At 46.4% G+C, this 22,326-nt stretch overlaps 2 protein-coding genes across 2 annotated transcripts in view; one reads left to right on the top strand and one right to left on the bottom strand.

Moving 5' to 3' along the window:
* ACOT11 (acyl-CoA thioesterase 11) overlaps nucleotides 1–22,326 on the top strand; it is a 68,182-nt gene that overhangs the window by 13,356 nt on the left and 32,500 nt on the right. The window contains exons 2-3 of the mRNA XM_026651758.2: nucleotides 11,544–11,733; nucleotides 15,525–15,594. Of these exons, the coding sequence (XP_026507543.1) occupies nucleotides 11,595–11,733; nucleotides 15,525–15,594 (209 nt within the window). The 5' untranslated portion in view covers nucleotides 11,544–11,594. The remainder of the gene's footprint in view (nucleotides 1–11,543; nucleotides 11,734–15,524; nucleotides 15,595–22,326) is intronic.
* The window catches only part of FAM151A (family with sequence similarity 151 member A), a 46,978-nt gene continuing 46,464 nt past the window's right edge, over nucleotides 21,813–22,326 (bottom strand). Inside the window, exon 9 of the mRNA XM_024219679.1 lies at nucleotides 21,813–22,004. The gene's annotated coding sequence lies outside the window, so the exon portion shown is untranslated. The remainder of the gene's footprint in view (nucleotides 22,005–22,326) is intronic.

Genomic DNA, 22,326 nt, shown 5'->3' with positions numbered 1-22,326 from the left:
CACACACACACACACACACACACACACACACACACACACACACACACCCCACTCCACCTCATCCCTACCGACCTCTTTTTATCAAATGACTGCTACTGAACTATCTGTCTGAGTGTGTGCTTTGTTGGAAACTTCTACCTCTTCTGATCACACCCTCCATCCCCCTACCTCTAGGTAGTGCAGGATCCCATCCTCCAGCAGGATCTGTTAATTTTGGGAGCAGGGAACTGATAAAGGCAGAGATCCTGTGTTGTGTGTCTCTTTAAAAGATTAAACCTTTTAACAAATGCCTTGTTGGAGACTGGAGCAATAAGCGCGCCTATCCCTTAATTCCTTTCGGTGTGGCTAAATAAATGTGAACGAGGCCAATTTAATATGACAACTGAGGGATGTCAAGTTTCTGTCTTCATTATGTTAAAAAGTATACTTTATTTAAAAGCCTAATTTCCAGTACTTAGACATTTTGCTCTAGCTTCTGATTCCTCCTTTCCTGAGGGGTGGGGGAAAGTCAGCCCCTTGGCATGGTCTTAATTATAGCGCCTGTCTAGTTAACTGCTTGTCACTTTTCTTGCTCTTATTGTTCAGATTGAATAGTCGTTTATTAGTGTCATTATCTTTCCCTTCCTGAAGGGCAAGTAAACAAAAGCCTATCTTCTGAAAACTGATCAAAACCTTGGTTAGAATTAATTCTCAGGCAGGGAAAGGTGCATTTTCTGCAGGTCTTCCTTAAGCCTCCAGTTTCTTTTTTCTAAACATCTTTGAGTGGGTAACTTGGAAGTGCCTTTGCCCCTCTCCAAATTGCCTGGTTCATTTTGGTCTCCACTTGCTTTTCAAGATTTACCTGAGTGCTTTCATAGCATGCCAGCCAAGGCTTTCAGAAGATGCTAGTGGTTTTGGAGTTCCCCTTTTAAATGTGTTTTTGTTTTGTTTTGTTTTTGTTTAAGGGCTGTCGATTAATTGCAGTTAACTCACGTGATTAACCCAAAGAAATTAATCGCTGTTTTAATTGCACGGTTAAACAATAGAATACCAATTGAAATTTATTAAATATTTTAGATGTTTTCCTACATTTTCCTATATATTGTATTCTGTGTTGTAATTGAAATCCAAGTGTATATTATTTTGATTACAAATATTTGCACTGTAAAATGGTAAACAAAAGAAATAGTATTTTTCTATTCACCTCATACAAATACTGTAGTGCAATCTCTTTGTCATGAAAGTGCAACTTACAAATGTAGATTTTTGTTGTTGTTACATAACTGCACTCAAAAACAAAGTAATGTAAAACTTCTCAGCCTACAAGTCCACTCAGTCCTACTTCTTGTTCAGCCAAATTCTAAGACAAACAAGTTTGTTTACCTTTATGGGAGATAATGCTGCTCTCTTCTTATTTACAATGTCACCAGAAAGTGAGAACAGGCATTTGAATGGCACTTTTGTAGTTGGCATTGCAAGGTATTTGCCTGCCAGATATGCTAAACATTTGTATGCCCCATCATGCTTCGGCCACCATTCCAGAGGACATGCTTCCATGCTGATGATGCTCGTTTAAAAAAATGAGTTAGTTAAATTTGTGACTGAACTCCCTGGGAGAGAATTGTATGTCCCCTGTTCTGTTTTACCCGCATTCTGCCATATATTTCATGTTATAGCAGTCTCGGATGATGACCCAGCACATGTTGTTCATTTTAAGAACACTTTTGCTGCAGATTTGACAAAATGCAAAGAAGGTACCAATGTGAGATTTCTAAAGATAGTACATCACTCAACCCAAGGCTTAAGAATCTGAAGTGCCTTCCAAAATCTGAGAGCGATGAGGTATAGAGCATGTTTTGAGAAGTCTTAAAAGAGTAACACTCCGATGTGGAAACTACAGAACCTGAACCACTAAAAAAGAAAATCAACCTTCTGCTGGTGGCATCTGAATCAGATGATGAAAGCGAACATGCATTGGTCTGTACTGCTTTGGATCATTATTGAGCAGAACCTGTCATCAGCATGGACGCATGTCCCCTGGAATGGTGGTTGAAACATGAAGGGACATATGAATCTTTAGCGCATCTGGAATGTAAATATCTTCCAACGCTGGCTACAACCGTGCCATGTGAATGCCTGTTCTCACTTTCAGATGACATTGTAAACAAGGAGCGGGCAGCATTATCTCCCGTAAATGTAAATAAACTTGTTTGCCTGAGTGATTGGCTGAACAAGAAGTAGGACTGAGTGGACTTGCAGACTCTAAAGTTTTACATTGTTTTATTTTTGAATGCAGTTTTTTTAACATAATTCTACGTTTGTAAGTTGCACTTTCACGATAGAGATTGGACTACAGTACTTGTATTAGGTGAATGAAAAAATACAATTTCTTTAGCGTTTTTTAATGGTGCAAATATTTAATCAAAAATAAATATAAAGTGAGCACTGTGCACTTTGTATTCTGTGTTGTAATTGAAATCAATATATTTGAAAATGTAGAAAACATCCAAAAATATTTAAATAAATGGTATTCTATTGTTTAACGGTGCGATTAAGTGCGATTAATTTTTTTAGTCGCTTGGCAGCCCTAGGGTTATTTTTGGGGGGTTTTTTGTCGGGGGGTTTTCTTCCCCAGAAGGTGCTGAGCCTCCTATGCTCTGAAAATCAGGCCCCTATGTCTCAAGTTGGGCACCCAAAATCACTAGTCCACTTCTGAAAATCTTGGCCCTTTCCTCCAAAGCAAAGTAGCTATTGTGGGACAAGCAGTTCAGACCCCTTCAATGAAGAAGCTGCTTGAAAGAAAACTAAATCAAGGCCAGAAAGAAGCACTAAACCCTCCTCTCCTCCCTCCCCTCCCCCCCCCAAAAAAAAATCTGGAGGGGGGAACTTGCCACAGATTCATTTTAAACCAGAGATGTAACTTGGGACACTTTGCAAGAGTGAAATGGCTTGAATTTGAGACTAGTCACATGTAGTTAATAGCTTTGTTGGGGAGGGACTGTATACCTTCATGTCTGCAGAACACCTAGCACAAGTTATTTGTGTGTTACAACAGCAGCTCAAGTCATAATGCCAAAAGTGTTTTGGTATGTGGCGTCAGGAAGAGGGGGTTGGATGTGGTCCAAAGTTTGCTGTGGATATCCTGGGGTGCATCATTCTGGGACCTCTGCACTGAAAGCCCTGCTATTACATGGAACGTAAAGATCTGAGCTTGGTCCAGTTTTCTCATATGTGGTGTGGTTTTTAGATTCCTTATTCCTTTATAACCACGCATGCTGGGTACCTGGTTAGCAGTAACACTGGCTACAGATATCTCTGCTTGGCTCAGTGCTCATGTATCTTTCACAGGTTACCTTTATAACACGGATTGCAAGGAATCTCTTCTACCCTCTCCTCCAAAGAAAACAGCAGTGCAGATTGTTAGTCTCTTTCAAGTATATGAGCAGGGGCTGTTGCTGCTTTTTCTTTCTTGCTGGGTTATTTCCACTTGGGGACTCTTTCAACTTTTTATACTGGTCTGAAGATCACAAACAGCTCTCCTACCAGTTCCTCCACCACCCTGACGTTGCTCATGCCTTCCCTGGCAGAGATCCAACCCCTTGAGTCAGTCTCTGAGTTGGAGAAACGCTGCTCTAAATGCCAGCTTCTGACAGTCGTTTGGGAGCTACAAGAAAGAATGTGGAGATGAGCTGAGCACTCTGTATCCCCCCCAGCCCAAGGCTCGGCAACTACAGGCTGCCTCGGTTGCGCATCTCCTGCGGGGCTGTAGTAATGTTGCTGAACTCTATGGACTCAGATTCTTCAGGCACAAGTGATATACATCTCCAGCACTTCACTGGAGATAGTTTTGCCTTGTTCCTTGGTTTGTCATGAGAGCACTTCGCTTTAAAGGAAGCTACTCACTGGATTTTTTTTTTGTCATGCAATCTCTGGCTCTAGTCCTTATATAATGAAGATCACTCTCTTCCCAGTTGCCCCCTGCTGCCCTAATAAGGGTTAATACCCCATCACATGGTGGTCCGCTGACTCTAGTGGTAGCCTGCTATCTTACAACAAGGGGAGATGTGCCTTTTGATTCTCATTCTCTGGGGCCATACAGGACTGAGGATTATGTGTATGGAGGCAGCATACTCCCCACTTGTGTGGGGGGAGACGGTGTCTCCATGGCTTAAGAGTAATCTACAGAGTCACTTTTGTGACTCTAAAGTGGGAACCTAAAGCCCCACGCACCATTCCAAATGTTTTCTGTGTCCTACAATGTTTTTCAGGGTCTGATTTCTGGTCACTTTAAGCCTGTGAAAGTGGGGTGTTGGGTTAATAAAAAGCTGCTGTTCAAAGGCACAGTATCCGCCACGCCAGGCCCCCTCCACGCATCCCTCCAGCCCCAACCTGCTTCTTGAAATCACTTCCAAGATCATCTCATGAAAGCTGTTTTGGGTCACAAGAAACAATGTATTTTAGGACAGGGCTTCAGACAACTCTCCAGCGATTTCTTGGTTTACCTGGTATTTATCTGAACTTCGCTGATACTTTCCTTCAAACCTCTCCCATCTCTTTAGGGAAACCGCTAATCCCAGACTTTATTGCCACTCATGCAACGATCTGTGTGGTGCCCTGCTTCACCTCTTAGAGGTGTGGCAGCTAGGGTGACCAGACAGCAAATGTGAAAAATCGGGACAGCGGTGGGGGGTAATAGGAGTCTATATAAGATAAAGACCCCAAAATTGGGACTGTCCCTATAAAATCGGGACATCTGGTCACCCTAGTGGCAGCCCACGATGATCGTTGGGGTGAGGATTGCAATAGAGTTTACAACTCTACAGCAGAAATATTGTCGTCTGGTTTTTCCACAACGCCGTGGCAGGGGTAGAATGAATGTCTTGCGTATTTTCGTGGCAGCGAACTTCGATCACAATGAAACTTTACTGGCTTGCCAGTTAGCAGATCTTCCCTTTGCTGAAAAGATGTGGTAGGATTTTACACAGATCACCATTTGCACTCTGCTTGCCTTCTGCTGCAAACCTCAGTGTGCTGTCGTGTAGCTCTGCTCTGAAAAGAGGCCCTTGAGGTGGATGTTTCGTGTTCACTATCCCTCAGTAAATCCCACATAAAACATAACTCCTAGCATAAACACAAAGCATAATCCTGTCACTAGTGCCAGTGGTGCTATCCTGGTGCCCAGAAAAGCCAGCAACTCTCACCTGTTCAGTAACGTGGTACTAAACTCTGAATGTGGTGTGACTGCCTTTCAGATTGAATGGTCAGTAATTTGATCCAATGCCCTCTAAAATCAGTGGGCAACTTTCCATTAAAGGCAGGGACTGATCCAAAGTCCATCACCAGGATAACCGATGTGAGCACAGAGCAAACAAGCCTGTACTCTAATTTCTATAAGCTCTCTTTTGGTGATACATAATTTTGGAGCATGATGGCTTTTGCTGATAACTGATGTAAAGAGCAGCTCAAGGAAGGTATTTGCAGTGCACAATAAGTTGCCTTGGTCCTACAAATCCAAGGAATAACACTGTGCGTTCTTGAGCACCATTTCCCAGCATGTTCTCTAGTAACTCATTTTCATAGATGCAGATAGGAGTACTCTGTAATGAGTGAAGCTCCTTCCAGTGAACAAAACCCACATTCCTACTCCCAGGGAGTTCTGGTGCATCCTGCATTTGAAGTTCTTCAGGGGCATGGCACGTTCTTTTGGAGGAATTGTTCTCCCTAGACCACAGATCAGCCTGGCTCTTGCAGCAAGATCCTGGTGACACTGATACAAGATTGGTGACGTGCAGGGCCGGCTCCAACTTTTTTGCCGCCCCAAGTGGCGAAGTGGAAGAAGAAAAAAAAAGATAAAGCCGATCGGCAGTTCAGCGGCGGGTCCTTTGCTCCCTCTCTTCCTCTTTGGCAGCAGCTCAAAGAGGAAGAGAGGGACTGAGGCACCCGCCGCCGAAGACCCGGACGTGCCACCCCTTTTCATTGGCCGCCCCAAGCACCTGCTTCCTTCGCTGGTGCCGGCCCTGGTGACGTGCATGAAAGTTTTGTGGGTCATTGCTTCGCTTTTGACTTCTTGTGCTACTAGCTGCACAACCAGACTTAATCAGACCTTGGGTTGTGTGTGTGTGTCTCTGACTGACTGACTCGGCCCCAGCACTCAGCCTGTTTTGGGAGGAGGGCATCATTATTTTAGAGAGAGAGTTTATTTTTGAGGATTTTCCAGTTGAGAGAGTATGTATCCCTCTAATACAGGAGTTCTCAAACAGGGGGTTGTGACCCATCAGGGGGTTACAAGGTAGTTACATGGGGGTCATGAGCTTCAACTCCATGCGGCTGGCAGCCCTGAGCCCCCATTAAATTAAATTACCCCCCCATTTTTAATTTATAAGGGGGGGTGAAACTCAGAGGCTTGCTGTGGGAAAGGAGTCACCAATCCAAAAAGTTTGAAAACCACTGCTCTAACCTGTCTGTGTCTCTAGCACCGGGACCATACAGCCCTCTAGGGCCATTAGCAGAAAGTATTCGAGGGTTGGACCAGATAAACCTCTGAAAATGGAATAGCCCTGAGTTATGAAATACTTTGGGGGTAAGAATAGCAGGATGGGTAAAATGAGGGAAGTATGATGCAGATGTTTGTATATTGCCACATTCTGCCTATATATATGTGTGCGTGCGTATGTACGTACACACACACAGAATGTGGCAATCCAATAACCAGAAGTCTCATTGCAAGCCATGTCATTTGAGTGGTGCATTCTGGGATATCTTTAGTGAGCTGGGAAGTAGGGGGAAGAGCTTAGCTATGCCCCACTTATGTGCTGTTCTCCTGTTCCCACACTACTACTCTTCTTCTGCTCGCTTCCTGCTTTTCCCGTTACACCTTCAGCGTGCTCTTTTCTCATGTACCTTCTGCTGCACTGCTGGAGAGAGCGCGCAGCGATAGGAGTCCGAAAAGTCACAAGCGTTCCGCCAAGCAGGGCATGGTGATGGCTGTGGGCAGTAGTCTAGCTAGCATAGTGATGGGAGAGACTTGTCATGTCCCTCCCAGGCAGAAACAAACTTCCTGCCCCTGAAATCGGCAGCTGCTGTCTTCTTTCCCCAATTCACTTGCACCCGTGTTCTAAATCTGAATCCTATTGGTCTCGTGTGTGTCTCTTGCATCTTCCAGGCTTCCAGGTTAGCCACTTCATTCTTTTTCATTTAAAGAGGCTGTGTTCTATGCACATCTTAGCTTCCTGCTAAAAGGGGCAAATCTTCTGGCGTTCAAGGAAAGGCCAGCTCAGTTTGCAGTAGCTGTGCGTTATAAAAACCCAACAACCAGAAGACTAGGCTCAAATAGAGCTATGTTGGGGCCCAAAAAGCAAAATGATCTTTCGGGAGATGTGGAGGAGAGGGAGATCTGATTTGTATGTGTAAATATTTGAGGCTTTTAGGGGGAGGGGTTGAAGCCCAGATGCAAGATAGTTTTAGAATGGGACAGTCCTTTTGAAAATCTGTATGTTGCAAATGCTCATACAGGTGAGAAACATTCCGCGGTATAACTTGCCTAAAGAATAGCTTTCTCCATTAGGGTGACCAGATGTCCCGATTTTATAGGGACAGTCCCGATTTTTGGCTCCTCTTCTTGTATAGGCTGCTATTACCCCCCACCCCCTGTCCAGATTTTTCACACTTGCTGTCTGGTCACCCTGTTCTCCATTCAAGTCTAAGGCTGAGTCCATCCAAACCAAAACACGAGGAGTATAAATGATCAAGTAGCAAACTTAAATCCGTATAAACGTTCTGGTCACCAAAGCAGAGCAAAGGTAACTGCTGAGCGAACCTCACAGGCAGCAGTTCGCAGAAGCCCCCAAAAGTTTGCGGGCAGAATTTTCAGAGTTGGGTGCCTAACATTCAGTAGCTGACTCCATATTTAGGCACTTAAATACGTGGGTTAGAGTTTTCAAACTCAAGAGCATAAAGTGAGGCACTGGAATAAATGGCCTGACTTTCTTTTTCTTCCAAAGGCTCTGAGCACCCATGACTTGCACTGATTTCAAAGGGGAGCTGCGGATACTCAGCATCACTGAAAACCAGGCCACTTATTCCTGTACGTAACTTTAGGCAACTGAGTTTGAAAATCCTGACCTAGATTCTCTTCAAGAACGCTCTTGAGTCTGGAAATCTCCCGTGACCCGGCTGGTTGAGATTCCCAATGCTTCCTGCTTCAGAAGGGCCAGAAATAAAGCAAGAACGACCTTTCTCGTGGCATTTTTTTTGGTGGAACTTTTTGCTTCTGGCACTGGCTGCAGGCCAGGAGTACAGAATGACAAATGGGACTCAAGGGCAGGAGGGAATGTGAACTGAAGTTTGGGAAGGTTTTGAACCTCGGAGTCTGGTTTGAGCTTCCATTCTGCCTGTCTCTAAAGGTCATAAAAATGCTTAATAAATATTGTGGCCACCAAGATGATCTTGTGTTTCTGTTTGCAATGGCATCCAACTTCCCTGCTTACCATTCGAATAATCCTGCAGACTGCCGGGGCTCTGTGGCTACTCATAAACCTTGTCCTGTGCAGCATGCTGTAATTTAATCAGAGGTATTCTTCTCTCCTGGCACAGCAGATAATGCCATGTGATTGTGGATTGCATAGATGTCGGGAACAGAGGCGTTGTCAAGCGGGAGCAGGCCATTGGTCCTAACCTGGTGTCATACTTCTGGCTGTAGCCAATACCAAAGGCATAAATTCTCCATAATATACCTGGCCACTGCTATATCAGTGTGAGGGTTAGTGCGGGACAAGGAAATTCATTCTTGGTACCTATGGGTTTATCAGTTTTTCCTATAGGTCTAGCAACACAAAGAGCTTGTAAAAAGAAGACGGCTCCGCAGAGACACATACTGCTTACTCTCCATCGCAGGTCTTGAACACCGATTGGCTGGTTTGTAACTTTAAGGCTGACTTCTAAAAATAGTCTTCTGGCATGTTGCCAGTGTGGGGAGGTTGGGAAGTCACAAAATGGACTAGCAGGTTTGATTTCAAAAAGACTCTGCAAGAGTTAACGAAAGCTGAGCTCCTCTTGGCATGTAACACTTGTGGCTTGTGAATTCCAGGGAATGCAGCGATCCTGCAGTGCTCTGTGGCTAGTGGAGGACCTGGACTCCAGCTCACTGGGTGATGGTGTGATCTTTTTAATACAAATGTACTTGACACACATTGTAATCTCTAACCTGAGACTTGAACCATTTCTGGAACATCGTATAACAGTAGCTATGGAAACGGAGCTCTCCTATTAGAAATGCAGGAGAGGAGGATAGAGCTGCTTCGAGCGACTGCGCTGTGCTCAGCTGTGCCCAGCCCAAAGGACAGGGACGTTTCAACAGAAACCAAACCATTTAAATGTTGTCTGCAGGCTGTACGAAAGAGACGCTGCTGCAACAAGGACTTTGTATAAAGAGAGATGCTGCTAGCTCAGAAAGAAGAGGAAAGTTCAGGAACAAAATCTAGACTGCTGTGTCTGGTCAGTTACTCATCGGGGGTCAAGTTCATCCCTGGTGTAACGTCACTGATCTAAAAGGACACAGCACGGTTGTCTAGTCTGTTTAAAAAATGAGGTTTTTGAACCCGTCCCTGCTGTTTTTTTGTGGCTTTACAATCACAATTGTATTTGGTTGTCTTTTTTGGTTGTCTTCCCCCCCCCCCCCCCTTGTTGCTTTGTGAAAGACTCAAACGGGAAACTGACTTTGCAGAGGAAGGTATGAAGCTGGGTAGATACAAACTACTGTGCATCTACAAAGCAAAGTAAAATACATATGCTTTTTTCCCTCTCTCTCAACTTTTTATTTATTGATGAGGTTCGTGTCCCTTTACTTGGAGTTCCACTCAGGAACAAATTTGGCTTCATGAGTCAGAGACCTTCAATTTGCATAAAGCCAAAGGAACCAAACAAATGGGGAAGTAGAAAGGTCCAGATCTATGGATAATCTGGCTAGTAAAACACAGAGTTCTGAGAAGTAGATTAGTGTGTTGCTGTTTTCTATTTTATTTATTAAAGATGTGGAATGTATCATGTTTTAAAGAGCCTAAGGCTCAACTATGGTACATAGTAAGTAGAATAAACTACTGCGTGAGTTGCTGCTGTTCCTATCAGTCTGACTATACACAGGCATGGCAATGTAGGGTCTGTAGTTGATCTGATAGTGTTCAGGGAGTACTGGAGTGGCCAGCCCTGCAAACAGCCTGTGAGCTGAAAACCATGCTCTGCTTTCTGATTTAAAGGCAGGTTGGTGGAAAACTTTCCATCTAAACTGTTTTTAACAGAAAATTGGGTCTTTGACTAAATGATTTTTTCTTTTGAAAAGTGTCAGCTTTCTGTGGAGAATTTATATTTCATGCTATACTGAAAACTGAAATATTTTGGCTGGTAACTGAAATATTTTGATTAAAAAATGGCATTGCGGTGCCTCATGGGAGTTGTAGTCCCGGCTGCCCTATGCTCCCATTCTCTTTCATGGGATAAGCTCTCTGGCTGGACTATACCTTCCACAATGCACCACTTTCTCCATTCTTGGTGAGGGGAGGAAGTGTCAGGAGCCCCTGGCCCTGGCCTACCATGGGACTACAGCAGCCATAAGGTGCCATTTTTGAATCAAAATATTTTGGTTTTCATTGTTGAGATTTTCCAAGGGAGAAAAGAAGGGAGTATTTTCTGCCCAGCACTACTTCCAATTCCTGCCTGGTAACTAGAGGTGGACCAGAACCAAAACCTCACTGGTCACCGCCACACCCCAAACTTTGGGGCAGTCTGGGTCCAGACCCAGTTTGTGGTCTGACAATTCTGCGAGCTCGTTGGGGCCCTCCCTCCTTTTTTTTTTTTGCTCCGCCGGCGCAAACCGCCCCCCCCCCATGTGTCCCGATATTTTCTCCCTCTCATCTGGTCACCCTACCTCTTTCTCGGTGCTATATAGATGATAAATAATGATGCCTAAGGCAGAACTGTGCTAATCAGAAAGGAGAAACTGCTTTTTTGCCAGTCAGGTAAGTGATACACATGTAAGAAGGTGCCACTTTTACACAGGCGTTCTCCTGATTACAGCCATGCTCTGGGAGGGATTTTACGAATTGGATGCTCAGTTCCATGGAATTTCAGTGTCACTGGGGAATTGGGGACTTGCTGCCCTGGGGCTCCTTTGACACTCCCCATCTTTGCATTCTAGCTGAGCAAAGTGTGGTTTTCTTCTCCCCCGAAGCTAATGGGAAAAGGGAATCTTGCTTTAAAAAAATGGTTTGTTTGTTTGTTTGTTTTAACCTGGACTGTTGCACTTAGAACAGGGGGTTATTTCTTAGCCACAAGCCTTGCAAGCTGATGGCACGGGGCCTTTTCAGTCCTGAGCCTTAAGGGGGCAAGCAGATGCTGCTTCTCTCAATGGGGTGCGGGAGAGAGTCCCTCTCTCCAAAGCACTTCGTCTGAGATGGCCCGAGCCCTTCCTGCCCCTCTGCAAACCTGTGCAGGGCTGTGGCGTGGGGCAGGCTGCAGCCGGGCCCCTGCTCGCTGCCGCAGGGGCTGAGTTCCAGGTCTGTTCTCCCCAATAGGGCTCAGCGTCCGCACTTCCCGCCGGGGCCCTGGCCGATCCGGCACTGGGCATGGAGAGAGGGGAGCGATACCGCAATCCCACCGAGGTGCAGATGAGCCAGCTGGTGCTGCCGTGCCACACAAACCACCGCGGCGAGCTGAGCATCGGGCAGCTGCTGAAGTGGATTGACACCACAGCCTGCCTCTCTGGTAAGCGGAGCTGCGCCGCGGAGTTTGGCCACCCACCCGCTGCACAGAAGCAACGCCCGAGGGCTGCCAACTTTCTACTTTCTGAAAACCGGACCCTGCAGCAGGAGAGCCGGAACCTCTCCCCGGCCCCTGCTCCGCCTCTTCCCCCGAGGCCCTGTCCCCATCACTCGCTGCTCTCTCCCCTCCCCTCTGCTCCAGGGCTAGGACAGGAGCCTGCCTGCCCACCAGATGCAGGTGGGAGGTGGCATGGGTTGGTGACTTAGCCCCTCCCCTCCCCCCAACTGTGGTAGCTGGACTTTTGGTGTCCAGTCAGTACATGTGGTCGGACACTGTACAGGTCCCCTTTCAATTGGACTTTCTGATCGAAAACTGGACATCTGGCAACGCTAACATCCGCTGGGCTAGCTCAGGGCTTCAGGGCTGCTTGTAAGGTGGGCCAGGATGGTTTTGAGCCAAACTATCTTTTGTGCACTGTCTGCCCCTTGTTTTCTTTCACTCACTTCCATTCTCCATAGAGCTCATCAGCCTTCCTGTTGGCCATGAAATCAGCTGGTGTACCTCCTCATTTCTCTACAGAGACTAGAGAACAATTATGGTCCTGAATAAAGGATGTAACCTTTTAATAACTGGTCAGATTTCTACTCCCAGGTACCTCAATACTGATCTGTTCAGTGCTTGGTCTGAACATCTATGGGACACCACCATGGTACCATCTCCCTGGCTTGTCTTCAAATGAGTCATGGGGTTCCCCATTCTGTGGGATCGTCTCCCCTCCCCTCCCCCCAGCTCCCTCTCCTCTCTGCCCATCTGATGAGCTCATAAGAGCTCAATCTATAGGGATGGAAGTTGTTGTGGACAGGATACCTCTGAGAATGGACAGCCTAAAATATAATAGAGAGCTAAAAGTACAGCCTTTGCTACAGGACTTTTGTCTGATCAAGTGTTAACAGAGGAAACGTGAGAATATGCAGGAACAGCATTGATTTAAAAACAAGTGAGCAGATTTGTTCTTGCTATTAGAAAGTTCCAGTCCATTTCCTGGCTAATACAGGAGTGTGCTTGTCAAGCAGCCTGTAGTGACTCAAGAGCATGAGTGCCAACCTCAGGGCAGACGCCTGTTCTAACCACGAGGCGTGACTGCCTGCATCCCAGTCATATGACACCAATTCAGCAAAACAGTTAAGTGTGTGCCATTAAAATCAGGGGACTTGCTCTTAAAGTTTAGCACATGCTAGTGCTTTGCTGGAGAGGGATGGGATTACTCTCATCTGCTGAAATGTTTTGCTGAACTGGGGCCAAAGGGAGGACGCTAAACTAGATGAACCAATAATCTTGTCAGATACAGCAGTTCTGTCCCAGTAGAACAGGGTGGTGTGTATGAGTGTGTTCAGACTATGGGACATATTGTTCAAGAGTTCTGTATCTTAACATGACTGCGAAAGGGGAAAACAAACAGGAAAACTTATATGTGGAGGGGAAGCAGATAAAAGGGGATGGCTGATCTAGTCCTTAAATGAACGGGGTTTTCAGATTATTGGGGCATCAGATATGAAGGAGACCTGGGGGTGCAATTCAGAACAAAGCATCAGTGAGATGGTGAGGGAACTCCTGGCAAACCGCTCTCATGGGAGTTCCCCAGAAACAGAAGAAGTGAGATCCCAGTAGGATTAGCATGGAAGAGGATCCTGCTTCTTAAGAGGTGGATGGGTAGATCTGAGAGCTCTCCCAAAGATAAGACAATTGTGCAATCTACTGTAACAAAACTCTGCTCTAGGATTAAGACTCTGATGCCATAGTTTTAGAATTTGTCTTTATGGTCTGGGAGGTGGGTCCATGGAAGGCTCCTATGAAGTGGTCCACAGAAGGAAAAGATTGGAGAACCCCCTCTTAGAAAATGTAATGCTGGCAGGGCCGAAATGGTGACGTTGTTTCCCTGTGTGTATGAGAGACTCAGATGTCACTGTAATAGTCCTGTAGGTTAGCTGGCTGCAGTGTCCGGCTGTTGGTGCTGTCACAGCATGGTGTTCATGCGGTGCTTGCTAAGGCTGTGTCAGCACTCGCAGTACCATGTTTTCAAGGGTTATCTGTCAGTTACATACAGCATAGCTACCAAATTCACAGTCCATTTTGGTCAATGTTGTAGTCATAGGATTTTAAAAATAGTAAATTTCATGATTTCAGCTATTTAAATCTGAAATTTCACGGTGTTGTAATTGTAGGGGTCCTCACCCAAAAAGGAGTCGGGGGAGGGGGGTCACAAGATTATTCTAGGGGGGGGGTTGCGGCACTGCTACCTTTACTTCTGTGCTGCTGCTAACGCCGACGCTGCCTTCAGAGCTGGGCAGCTGGAGAGCAGCGGCTGCTGGCCGGGATCCCAGCAGAGCTGCCACCAGCACCAGTGCAGAAGTAAGGATGGCATGATATGGTATTGCCACCCTTACTACTGCACTGCTGACTGCAAAGCTGGGCGCTAGCCAACAGCCACTGCTCTCCGGCCACCCAGCTCTGAAGGCAGCGCAGAAGTAAGGGTGGCAATACCACAACCCCCCCCCTTAAAATAACCTTGCGGACCCCCCCGCCCCCGCAACTTCCTTTTGGGTCAGGACCCCCAATTTGAGAAATCGTGGCCTCCCCCACAAAATCTGTATAGTATAGGGTAAAAACACACAAGACCAGATTTCATGGGGGGAGACCAGATGTCACGGTCCGTGACACATTTTTCATGGCTGTGAATTTGGTAGGGACCTAAGCATCGCTTCTAGCTGAAACTTGGCACCCAGGGCCTTTGCCTGCTGTCATGCTTCCTTATCAAATGAGATTGTAAAAACTGAATGGGCATTGGGATTTTAAGTAAAATGTTGGCAAGAGCTTGATACATGATGCTGTCCTTAACTGGGTTTCCACTTCGGGGATTGCACTTCCACAAAAGCTTTAGAGGGAGGATGGGGCAGTGATTAGGGTGCTAGGCTAGGATTTGGGAGCCCAGCTTCAATTCACTGTTCTGCCACAGACTTTCTGTGTGACCTTAGGCGAGTCACTTAATCTCTCTGTGCTGCAGTTCCCCATCTGTAAAAATGGGGATAACGGCACTTCCCTACCTCACAAGGCTGTTTTGAGGCTAAATACACTCACGCTTGTGAAGCTCTTTAAGGTCTGCTGATGAAAAGCACTATATAAGAGGCTGGTATTCGTATTTTTAGAACCCACGCTCTTGGAGATCTTCTAGCCACAGGAGATAACGAGATAGTTTCCAATGTATAGCTAGGATGTCTTTAAAATATAAACTACCCACCAATTGCTTACAAGATAAATACACATCCTAGCAACAGACAAGAATGTGGAGGGAGACTGGAGAACACACTGATATAATTTTTAAACATGTAATCTAATTTATCTCTGTTTGGTAGAATGTACAATTGGTTTAACTGTTACAATATGTTTGACAGATTTAGGGGGAAAATCAGCTAAGAAAACTGCTCCATTAACTTGAGCAGTATGTCTGTCTGACTGGAAAGATCAGACAGGTAATCTGTATGCTGGCTAATGTTAAACACATACAGCCTTTGATTAAGGGAAGTACAAATGGGCATCTTCTCCGTGGAACCTGTGGAGACCCTCAACAGAGAGGGAATCCAGTGTCCTACACACACTGGACAATGTGGATCTGCAGAGACGAGAGTTACTTGTGTCTGTTCAAAGTCTGCAACTAGAGTTGCAAGAACAGAAAAAGTCCGCTTGTTTGGTGCACTGATTGTCTGAAGGTAACTGATGTGGTTTGTTCTCCTTTTTAGCTGAGAGACATGCTGGCTGCCCCTGCGTCACGGCTTCTGTGGATGATATCTATTTTGAGCACACGATTAGGTAAATGCCTTGCTTTCCTCTCTTGCAGTTTGCTGGCTTTGAAAAAAGTCTCTTCTTTGGCATGCAGCAAATATTGAAGAACTGGAGTTTGTACACCATGTTAATTATCCCTTCTATTCTGGACAAATAAACCACACCTCCTCAACCCAATCCACAGGAAAGGGGAGGGAGTGTAAGACACAGTGGCTTTGAACCCAGGGTCTGAGATGGGCTCTGCAATATACCTACACATTAAGGGCTAGAATCCCTCTGGGATCTGACAACAAACAGCCTCATGTTACTTCTCTAATAATATTGATGTTTAGTTCGTTTGGGAGGCTCTTGCTTGGTTATCCTCCTGGTTTTTCCTCATAATCTAGCTGCTCTTTTATTTGTTCAAGAAACCCCCTCTGATTTAGGTTATATCTACACTGCCAAAAACTTGCCTCAGTAACTGTGGCAGTGAGTCTTAAAGCTAGCTCAACTGACTTGTGCTCATGCCCTGGAGCTAAAAAGAGCAGCGTAGATGTTCCCGCTTGGGCTGGAGCCTGGGCTCTGAGACTCATCCCCCTCACAGGGTTGCTGAGTCCAGGCTCGCGCCTGTGTGGGAATGTTTGACACTGATATTTTTAGCCTCACAGCGGGAGCCCGAGTCACTTGACCCTGGCTTTGAACCTTGCCGCCGCCTCAGGGATGGCTTTTTTTCGTTTGTGTTTTGCGGTGTAGACGTAGTGTTTATAGCCCAGGAGACAAGTCTGTCTGTAAATACCTCTGTAGCACCTTTTCATGCAAGGATCTCCCTTGACAACCATCAACTAAACCCGATAACACTCCAGGAAGAGTAGGTAAGGAGATACAGGGATCGTTGCTTCACCCACAGCTGAAATGCAGCCAGCTCTGGGGTGGAACACAGAAGTTGTCTAATGGCGTGCGGTAATGTAACATTTTAGTGTGCAGCCAGAAGTGAAGAAATACTTTTAATTCTAAAATCCTTGCTGTCTCCATAAGCTTTGTTGAATGAAATACTGTACTGCACTGCATGTGGACTTATTCATTATCTTACTGGCCTACAAGATCTAATGCCTCCTACAGTGTGAGAGTTGTGTGTGGCTCTGTGAAGAACTGAATGTATAACTTCAGATCCAGCGAAGTTTCTGAACTTTGAGTGCAAGCAATCCAAGATAGCACTTCCCTGAAAATGTTAATGCTGCATTAAAGGCTACCTGTGATTTGCAGGTATTGTATTATTAAAGGGACACACACAGTCCGTGAGCTCAGGCCAACATTTGTCTATCAGCAGGTTTGAGAGCTGTAGATACAAGATATCTTAATGTCCTCAAGCCCTTTTACAATTTAGAAAAGGTCAGTTAGTTCATTGCATATTTTCCTTTCTTCTAATTTCCATGGCATGACTAGGAGCTACTATCCCAGTTAAGGTGGACAAACCCAGGGCCGGCTCTAGGATTTGTGCCACCCAAGGCAAAAACAATTTTGGCCGCCCCCCGGCCCTGCCTCAACTCCGCCCCTTCCCCAAATCCCCAGCCCTGCCTCCTCCCCCCAGGCTCTCAAGTCTGGGAGCAGCAGCGCACGAAACGGCCGCTCGGGATCTCCCCCGCCCTCCCAGGTTTGAGAGCCTGGGAGGGAGGGGGAGACTCCGAGTGGCCGCGGCGCGGGCGCCGCTCCTCCCCCTCCCTCCCAGGCTTGAGAGCCTGGGAGGGAGGGAGGGAGGGGGAGCAGCAGCGCGCGAAACAGCTGTTTCGCGCGCCGCGGCCGCTTGGGATCTCCCCCTCCCTCCCAGGCAGCAGCAGCGGAGGTGAGCGAGGGCGGCCGCGGCACATTTTTAGGGGTGGCATTCTGGCGCCGGCCATGCCGCCCCTAAAAATGTGCCGCCCCAAGCACCAGCTTGTTTGGCTGGTGCCCAGAGCCGGCCCTGGACAAACCCTTTATTTTAGGTGCACAGAACTGTTGGCCAGTTGGTTGGTTACACTGACATAGTTACCGTTATAAACCATCCTTATGGCTCTAAATGCACGGCTGCTCCTGAAGGTAGTGGCTGCATCCACCAGTCATGCATCTTCTGTCCTGTCAGACCTCCTAGGAAAATCCTGATGGTGCATTAAGTGCTAATGGACAGTCCCTTAATGGGTAACTGATTCAGATAGGAGAGCTGACCTGAACCTTGACCCAAACCTGAAGCCAAACCTTATTGGAGGCTTATTTTTATTTTTTTAATGCATTCCATTTATTTTACATCTGATTCTTGTCCCAGTCAGACCCAGGAAGGCAGAGGATAGGTGGTACCTGTATCTCTAACCTGACAGGAAGTAGAAGGCACAGCATCAGAAATTTTGCACCAGTCTGTGCTCAGGAGACAAGCAGCCAGCTGTTGAGCCTTGAGAGCTTGAGATGAGCATTCAGTCACTTGTTTGGATTGTTTTCTAAACCAAACCTTGACGTACGTGCGTGTGTGTGTGTGTGTGTGTGTGTGTGTGTGTGTGTGTGTCAGCACTAACTTGTAGCGGCTGGAATAGGAAATCTAGCAGCAAACTTAGTGAAGTAATAATAAGCTAGATCAAACCCCTCTCTTCTGTTTGAAAGAGACCCAGAAGACAGCTAGTTCAATAAAGTAGTGGCTTAGGATTAATTACAGGCATACCAGTCATGTACTGCATGAAAAATCCTCTGACAAAACCTCTTCAGTGTTGCAATGCCCCAGACAGAACATTAACATATCATATGTTCAACTGTACTTTTGTTGCTCTATCAGTATATAAAATATAGACAAATGACATCTAGATGGCTCAGGAATTGGGAGTAGCTGTGGAGCCGTCCTTGGGCAATAGTGCAAATCTGTCCTAGGCCGGTGGTGATAAAAGTTCTCACTTTGGCTACTGATAGGTGGCCTGTGCGAAATGATTTGGGTATTTTGGTCCATTTCCTAGACCATCTTTGTGTGAGATTGACTAGATGAGAAACAGAGCCCTGTTTCTAGAAGTAGGCACTGCTTCTGCTCATGCTGCTAACTTTTGTGGATGAATGGAGAGCTGTCTCACGTGCTATTACTTTGATGTCTCTCACCAATCCTCCGTTTAGTTTAAAATCTATAGCAAAATCACAAAGGGAATCCAAGATAGTCACCAATATAAGTAAAAATCAAATTAATAAAGGGAAATGTTAATTTGTGAGAAGCTTTAAAAAAGAATGATTGGTGGTTTTGGAATCTCCCACTAATCTTTTGCTAATTGTGTTAATAGACTTTGATTTTATTTGATGAGATAAAGTGAAAAATGGCCAGGTGATTGTTTAAAATAATTTCATCTTGAAGACCAATTCCGCTGCATTCTGTCTGTGCTCCAAAGATGGAGACACCATCATTTAATGTGCCACCTTTATGTGTTAGGAATTTATGGCCCTAGTTATGTGGACAGCTGATAAATAGAATGCCGTGGGAATGTACAGCCTTACCAGTATGTCTTAGAGAGTGCTCTGAGGTGGCTTAAAGTTAAAGTAACTAAATCAATCCTCTGGATTCAACCATTTACTTTAAATAAGCTTTAAACACAGGTATTTGTGACCCTCTTGTTTTAACATTTTCCTTTTAATTTTGTAGTCTATGGGTGCTGAAGCTAGGTAGCAGTTGGACCCAGTTGCAATAGATGGTATGGAGAGATCTTAGCTAGCTAGCTAGATACCTTCAACTCCCACCAGCCACTGGGAGCTGGCTTCAAGCTCAAACCTGTTTTAAACCTGCCAGCCCCAGTGGCTGATGGGAGTTGGCCACCTTTCTCCAGGGTAACCGTTGAGCTGGCTACTCCGCATGCAGTAGGACTGAACAAGATCCAAACCCAAGAGGGGCGGGGAGAGATTCCCCTCTTTCCTGAAAGGTATCTTGTGTTTGTATTTGTTTCCAGGCTCAGGCCTGGCATTACTTGTGAGCTAGGTGGAAAGGCAGATTGCCATCTAATAGATCAGAGCTCACTAGCAGTCCTCCCAATGAGAGTTTCTGCAAATGTTCAGGGAAAACCCATCCAGTTTGGACCTATATAGATTTGGACTCCATGGTGAACACCCTGTAATCCCGCTGACTTGCCCTTGCTGCTTCTCCACTGTGGTGCAGGGAAAAGATCCCTATATGAAAAATTAATTTGCTGAAAATGAGTGAAATCTCCAAAAGCTGGTAGTTTTGTTTTGGGAATCTCCTTTGCCGCCCAGTATGATGATAGTTAGATGCCTGACGTAGCAAATTCACGAGTGTGAGAGAATTTGACATTCTCCTAGAAGAGTTAGAGTCCAAACTAGATCTTCCAAGTAGAGATCACAAAACTTTCCAGAGGCATTTGGGGTGGAGAGGGGGCTGAGAGGTTCTTGGGAATTCACCTGCATAGAAACCAGGAATCGAGGCTAATCCTTGCTATTCCTCCATTAGGCAGATGTGAGGGGGGGCAGCTGAGTCCTGCTAAACTGAGTGGGATGGGAGCAGGATTACAAGTGGTCCTGCACAGGGCTCTAGTTGGTACCACTCCAGTGATTGGCCGTGATAGAGAGCCAGAATTCTCCTTTTCCAAGGTCATGGTGCTGTCATAGAATCATAGAATGTCAGGGTTGGAAGGGACCTCAGGAGGTCATCTAGTCCAACCCCCTGCTCAAAGCAGGACCAATCCCCAGACAGATTTTTACCCCAGTTCCCTAAATGGCCCCCTCAAGGATTGAACACTCAACCCTGGGTTTAGCAGGCCAATGCTCAAACCACTGAGCTATCCCTCCCCCCCATTACCAGCTTGTCCTGGGCTGGAAGCTTGACATTGCTCTAAGGTCTCATCCTCTTCACAAAGAAACCTTTTAATGAAGCCTAAAATCCTGGTTTTTAACAATTGAGTCAGGGGACTTGATGTGGACTAGTCACATTGAGCTTCATGCTAGGAGCAGGGTTTACCCCTGACTAGCTGACACAATGCTGATCCTGACTTGTCCTCTTCGACACTGTCCTGTCACCAAACGCGCTGTGGAGAATCGCGTTCAGTCGTGTTCAGATCTCCTAGTGAAGATGGGCCAGGGCTGCGCTTTCCTGCACGGTGGTGTGCTGAACAATCTGGAGAAAGCAGTTAGCCGAGGAGTTATTTTCCTAGAACACTTTTCCCACTCTTCTCTAGAGCTCACTGGTATGCACGACTGGTGTCACTCAGGAGTCCAATCTCAGCTTAGAACAAAAGAGGTAAAAACATCTCAGCCCGTGTTTTTGGGCTTCCAGGCTGGGGCGGCCCTCGGGGAACAATGGCTTTCTGCTACTTTGACTTCCATGCAGACCAAGACCTTGTACAGTACTTGGAACTGTCTGGCAGAGAAATCCAGCTCGCTGGGACTCCTCCCTAGTCGGGGGAGTCAACGGGGCCTAGTGATCTCACTAAATCAGTGTGTGCTGTACTGTTTGGTTTCTGCAGCCCTTCTGTGTCTCGGGATGATCGGGAGCACTGTAGAGGTCAGGATGTCTGCCCTCTGCTTCCCCCTCCCTCATCTCTTCAGGTCTTTGCTCCACACCTGCCCTGTTACCCTCTTCTCCCTGCTCCTCTTCCCTTCTGTGTCCCCTCTCCCTTTGCTTTTCTTTCCATTTAGCTGATCCCCTCATAACTAAACCCAGCCCCCCAAAATTTACGGGAACTAGTGTGCTGTTCATCACATTGGTCACTCTGCTTGTGTGTTCTGCCCTGTCCCTCACCCAGTGTCTGTCTTGTCTAGTTGGACTGTCATCTCTTTGGGGTGGGGACTACCTGCTATTTTGTGTTGTGTACCACGCCAATCACCTCCTTGGTTGGCCCTTAAGCATCACCATAATAAACAGGATTAATAATAAACATAATCTGAGGGTCAGAGGCCAAAGGATGAGGGGGGAATTCTGGCCTAATAACCTGGGTAGCCCTTTCGGCATTAGTGCCGCAGGCTCATGGGAATCGGTGCCTGAGCCTCTGTTGTCAGGTTAACGGGCTCCTGTTGCAGACAGAGGGATTGGAACATTTAGAAGTGATCGTTACAATTGGTGCTATCCGGCCTTGTGTGGTCACTGCCTCGGGGCGGTGTCTGCTTTGCTTAAAGAGCCAGCAGTGGCCACTTGCATACACACACCCCTTGGTCATGGATGGAGAGAGAACTCCAGTAATAAAGCATGTGCCCCTCCCACTTGAGACAAGGAGAGAGTCTGGAAGCCATATGTAATTAGCAGTTTGCTACAGACCTTGTAGCCAGCCACTAGGACACCTGATTACATGTGCTGTGCCAGTGTGTGTTCACGTCCTTGCCAGGACTTGTGGGCCAGCCATGTGTATCTTTGGAGAAGATCCATCATGTAAAACACGGTGAGGTGGGAGGGAACGCAGGCAGCAGGGTCTCTACTTGAACGATGTAGAGCTCTTCTGCCGAAAAGCTGTAGCCATCTTTATCTGTGGAGGAATTACATGAAACATGAGGTCCTGTTTCAATAAGCTCCTCTAGTTTGATTTCACTGGTACCTTTAAAGCAGGTTTGAACCCTGCTGTTGTCTGTGCCATAATGTTCCTGCCTTTAGTCACTGCTACTGCAGGAGTGTTGGAATTGCTGAGCACACACAGCTCCGGAGAAGTTCTGAAACTTCCTTGGGCCAATAACCTGCCCCCTTGGAAAGCTTTGTATGGTCACCGCTCCAGGGGTGCGCTGCGTGGGCCATGGGCTCACCTGCAGGGATCCATTAAGGGACTCTGGGGTAGAACCTGGAACTGACCCCAG

The sequence above is a fragment of the Terrapene carolina genome, unplaced genomic scaffold (genome assembly GCF_002925995.2).
Source record: "Terrapene carolina triunguis isolate 2854851 unplaced genomic scaffold, T_m_triunguis-2.0 Scaffold102, whole genome shotgun sequence".
NCBI lineage: Eukaryota > Metazoa > Chordata > Testudines > Emydidae > Terrapene > Terrapene triunguis.
Note: the sequence above shows the minus strand (reverse complement) of the source record. Positions and strands in the feature narration are given on the sequence as shown.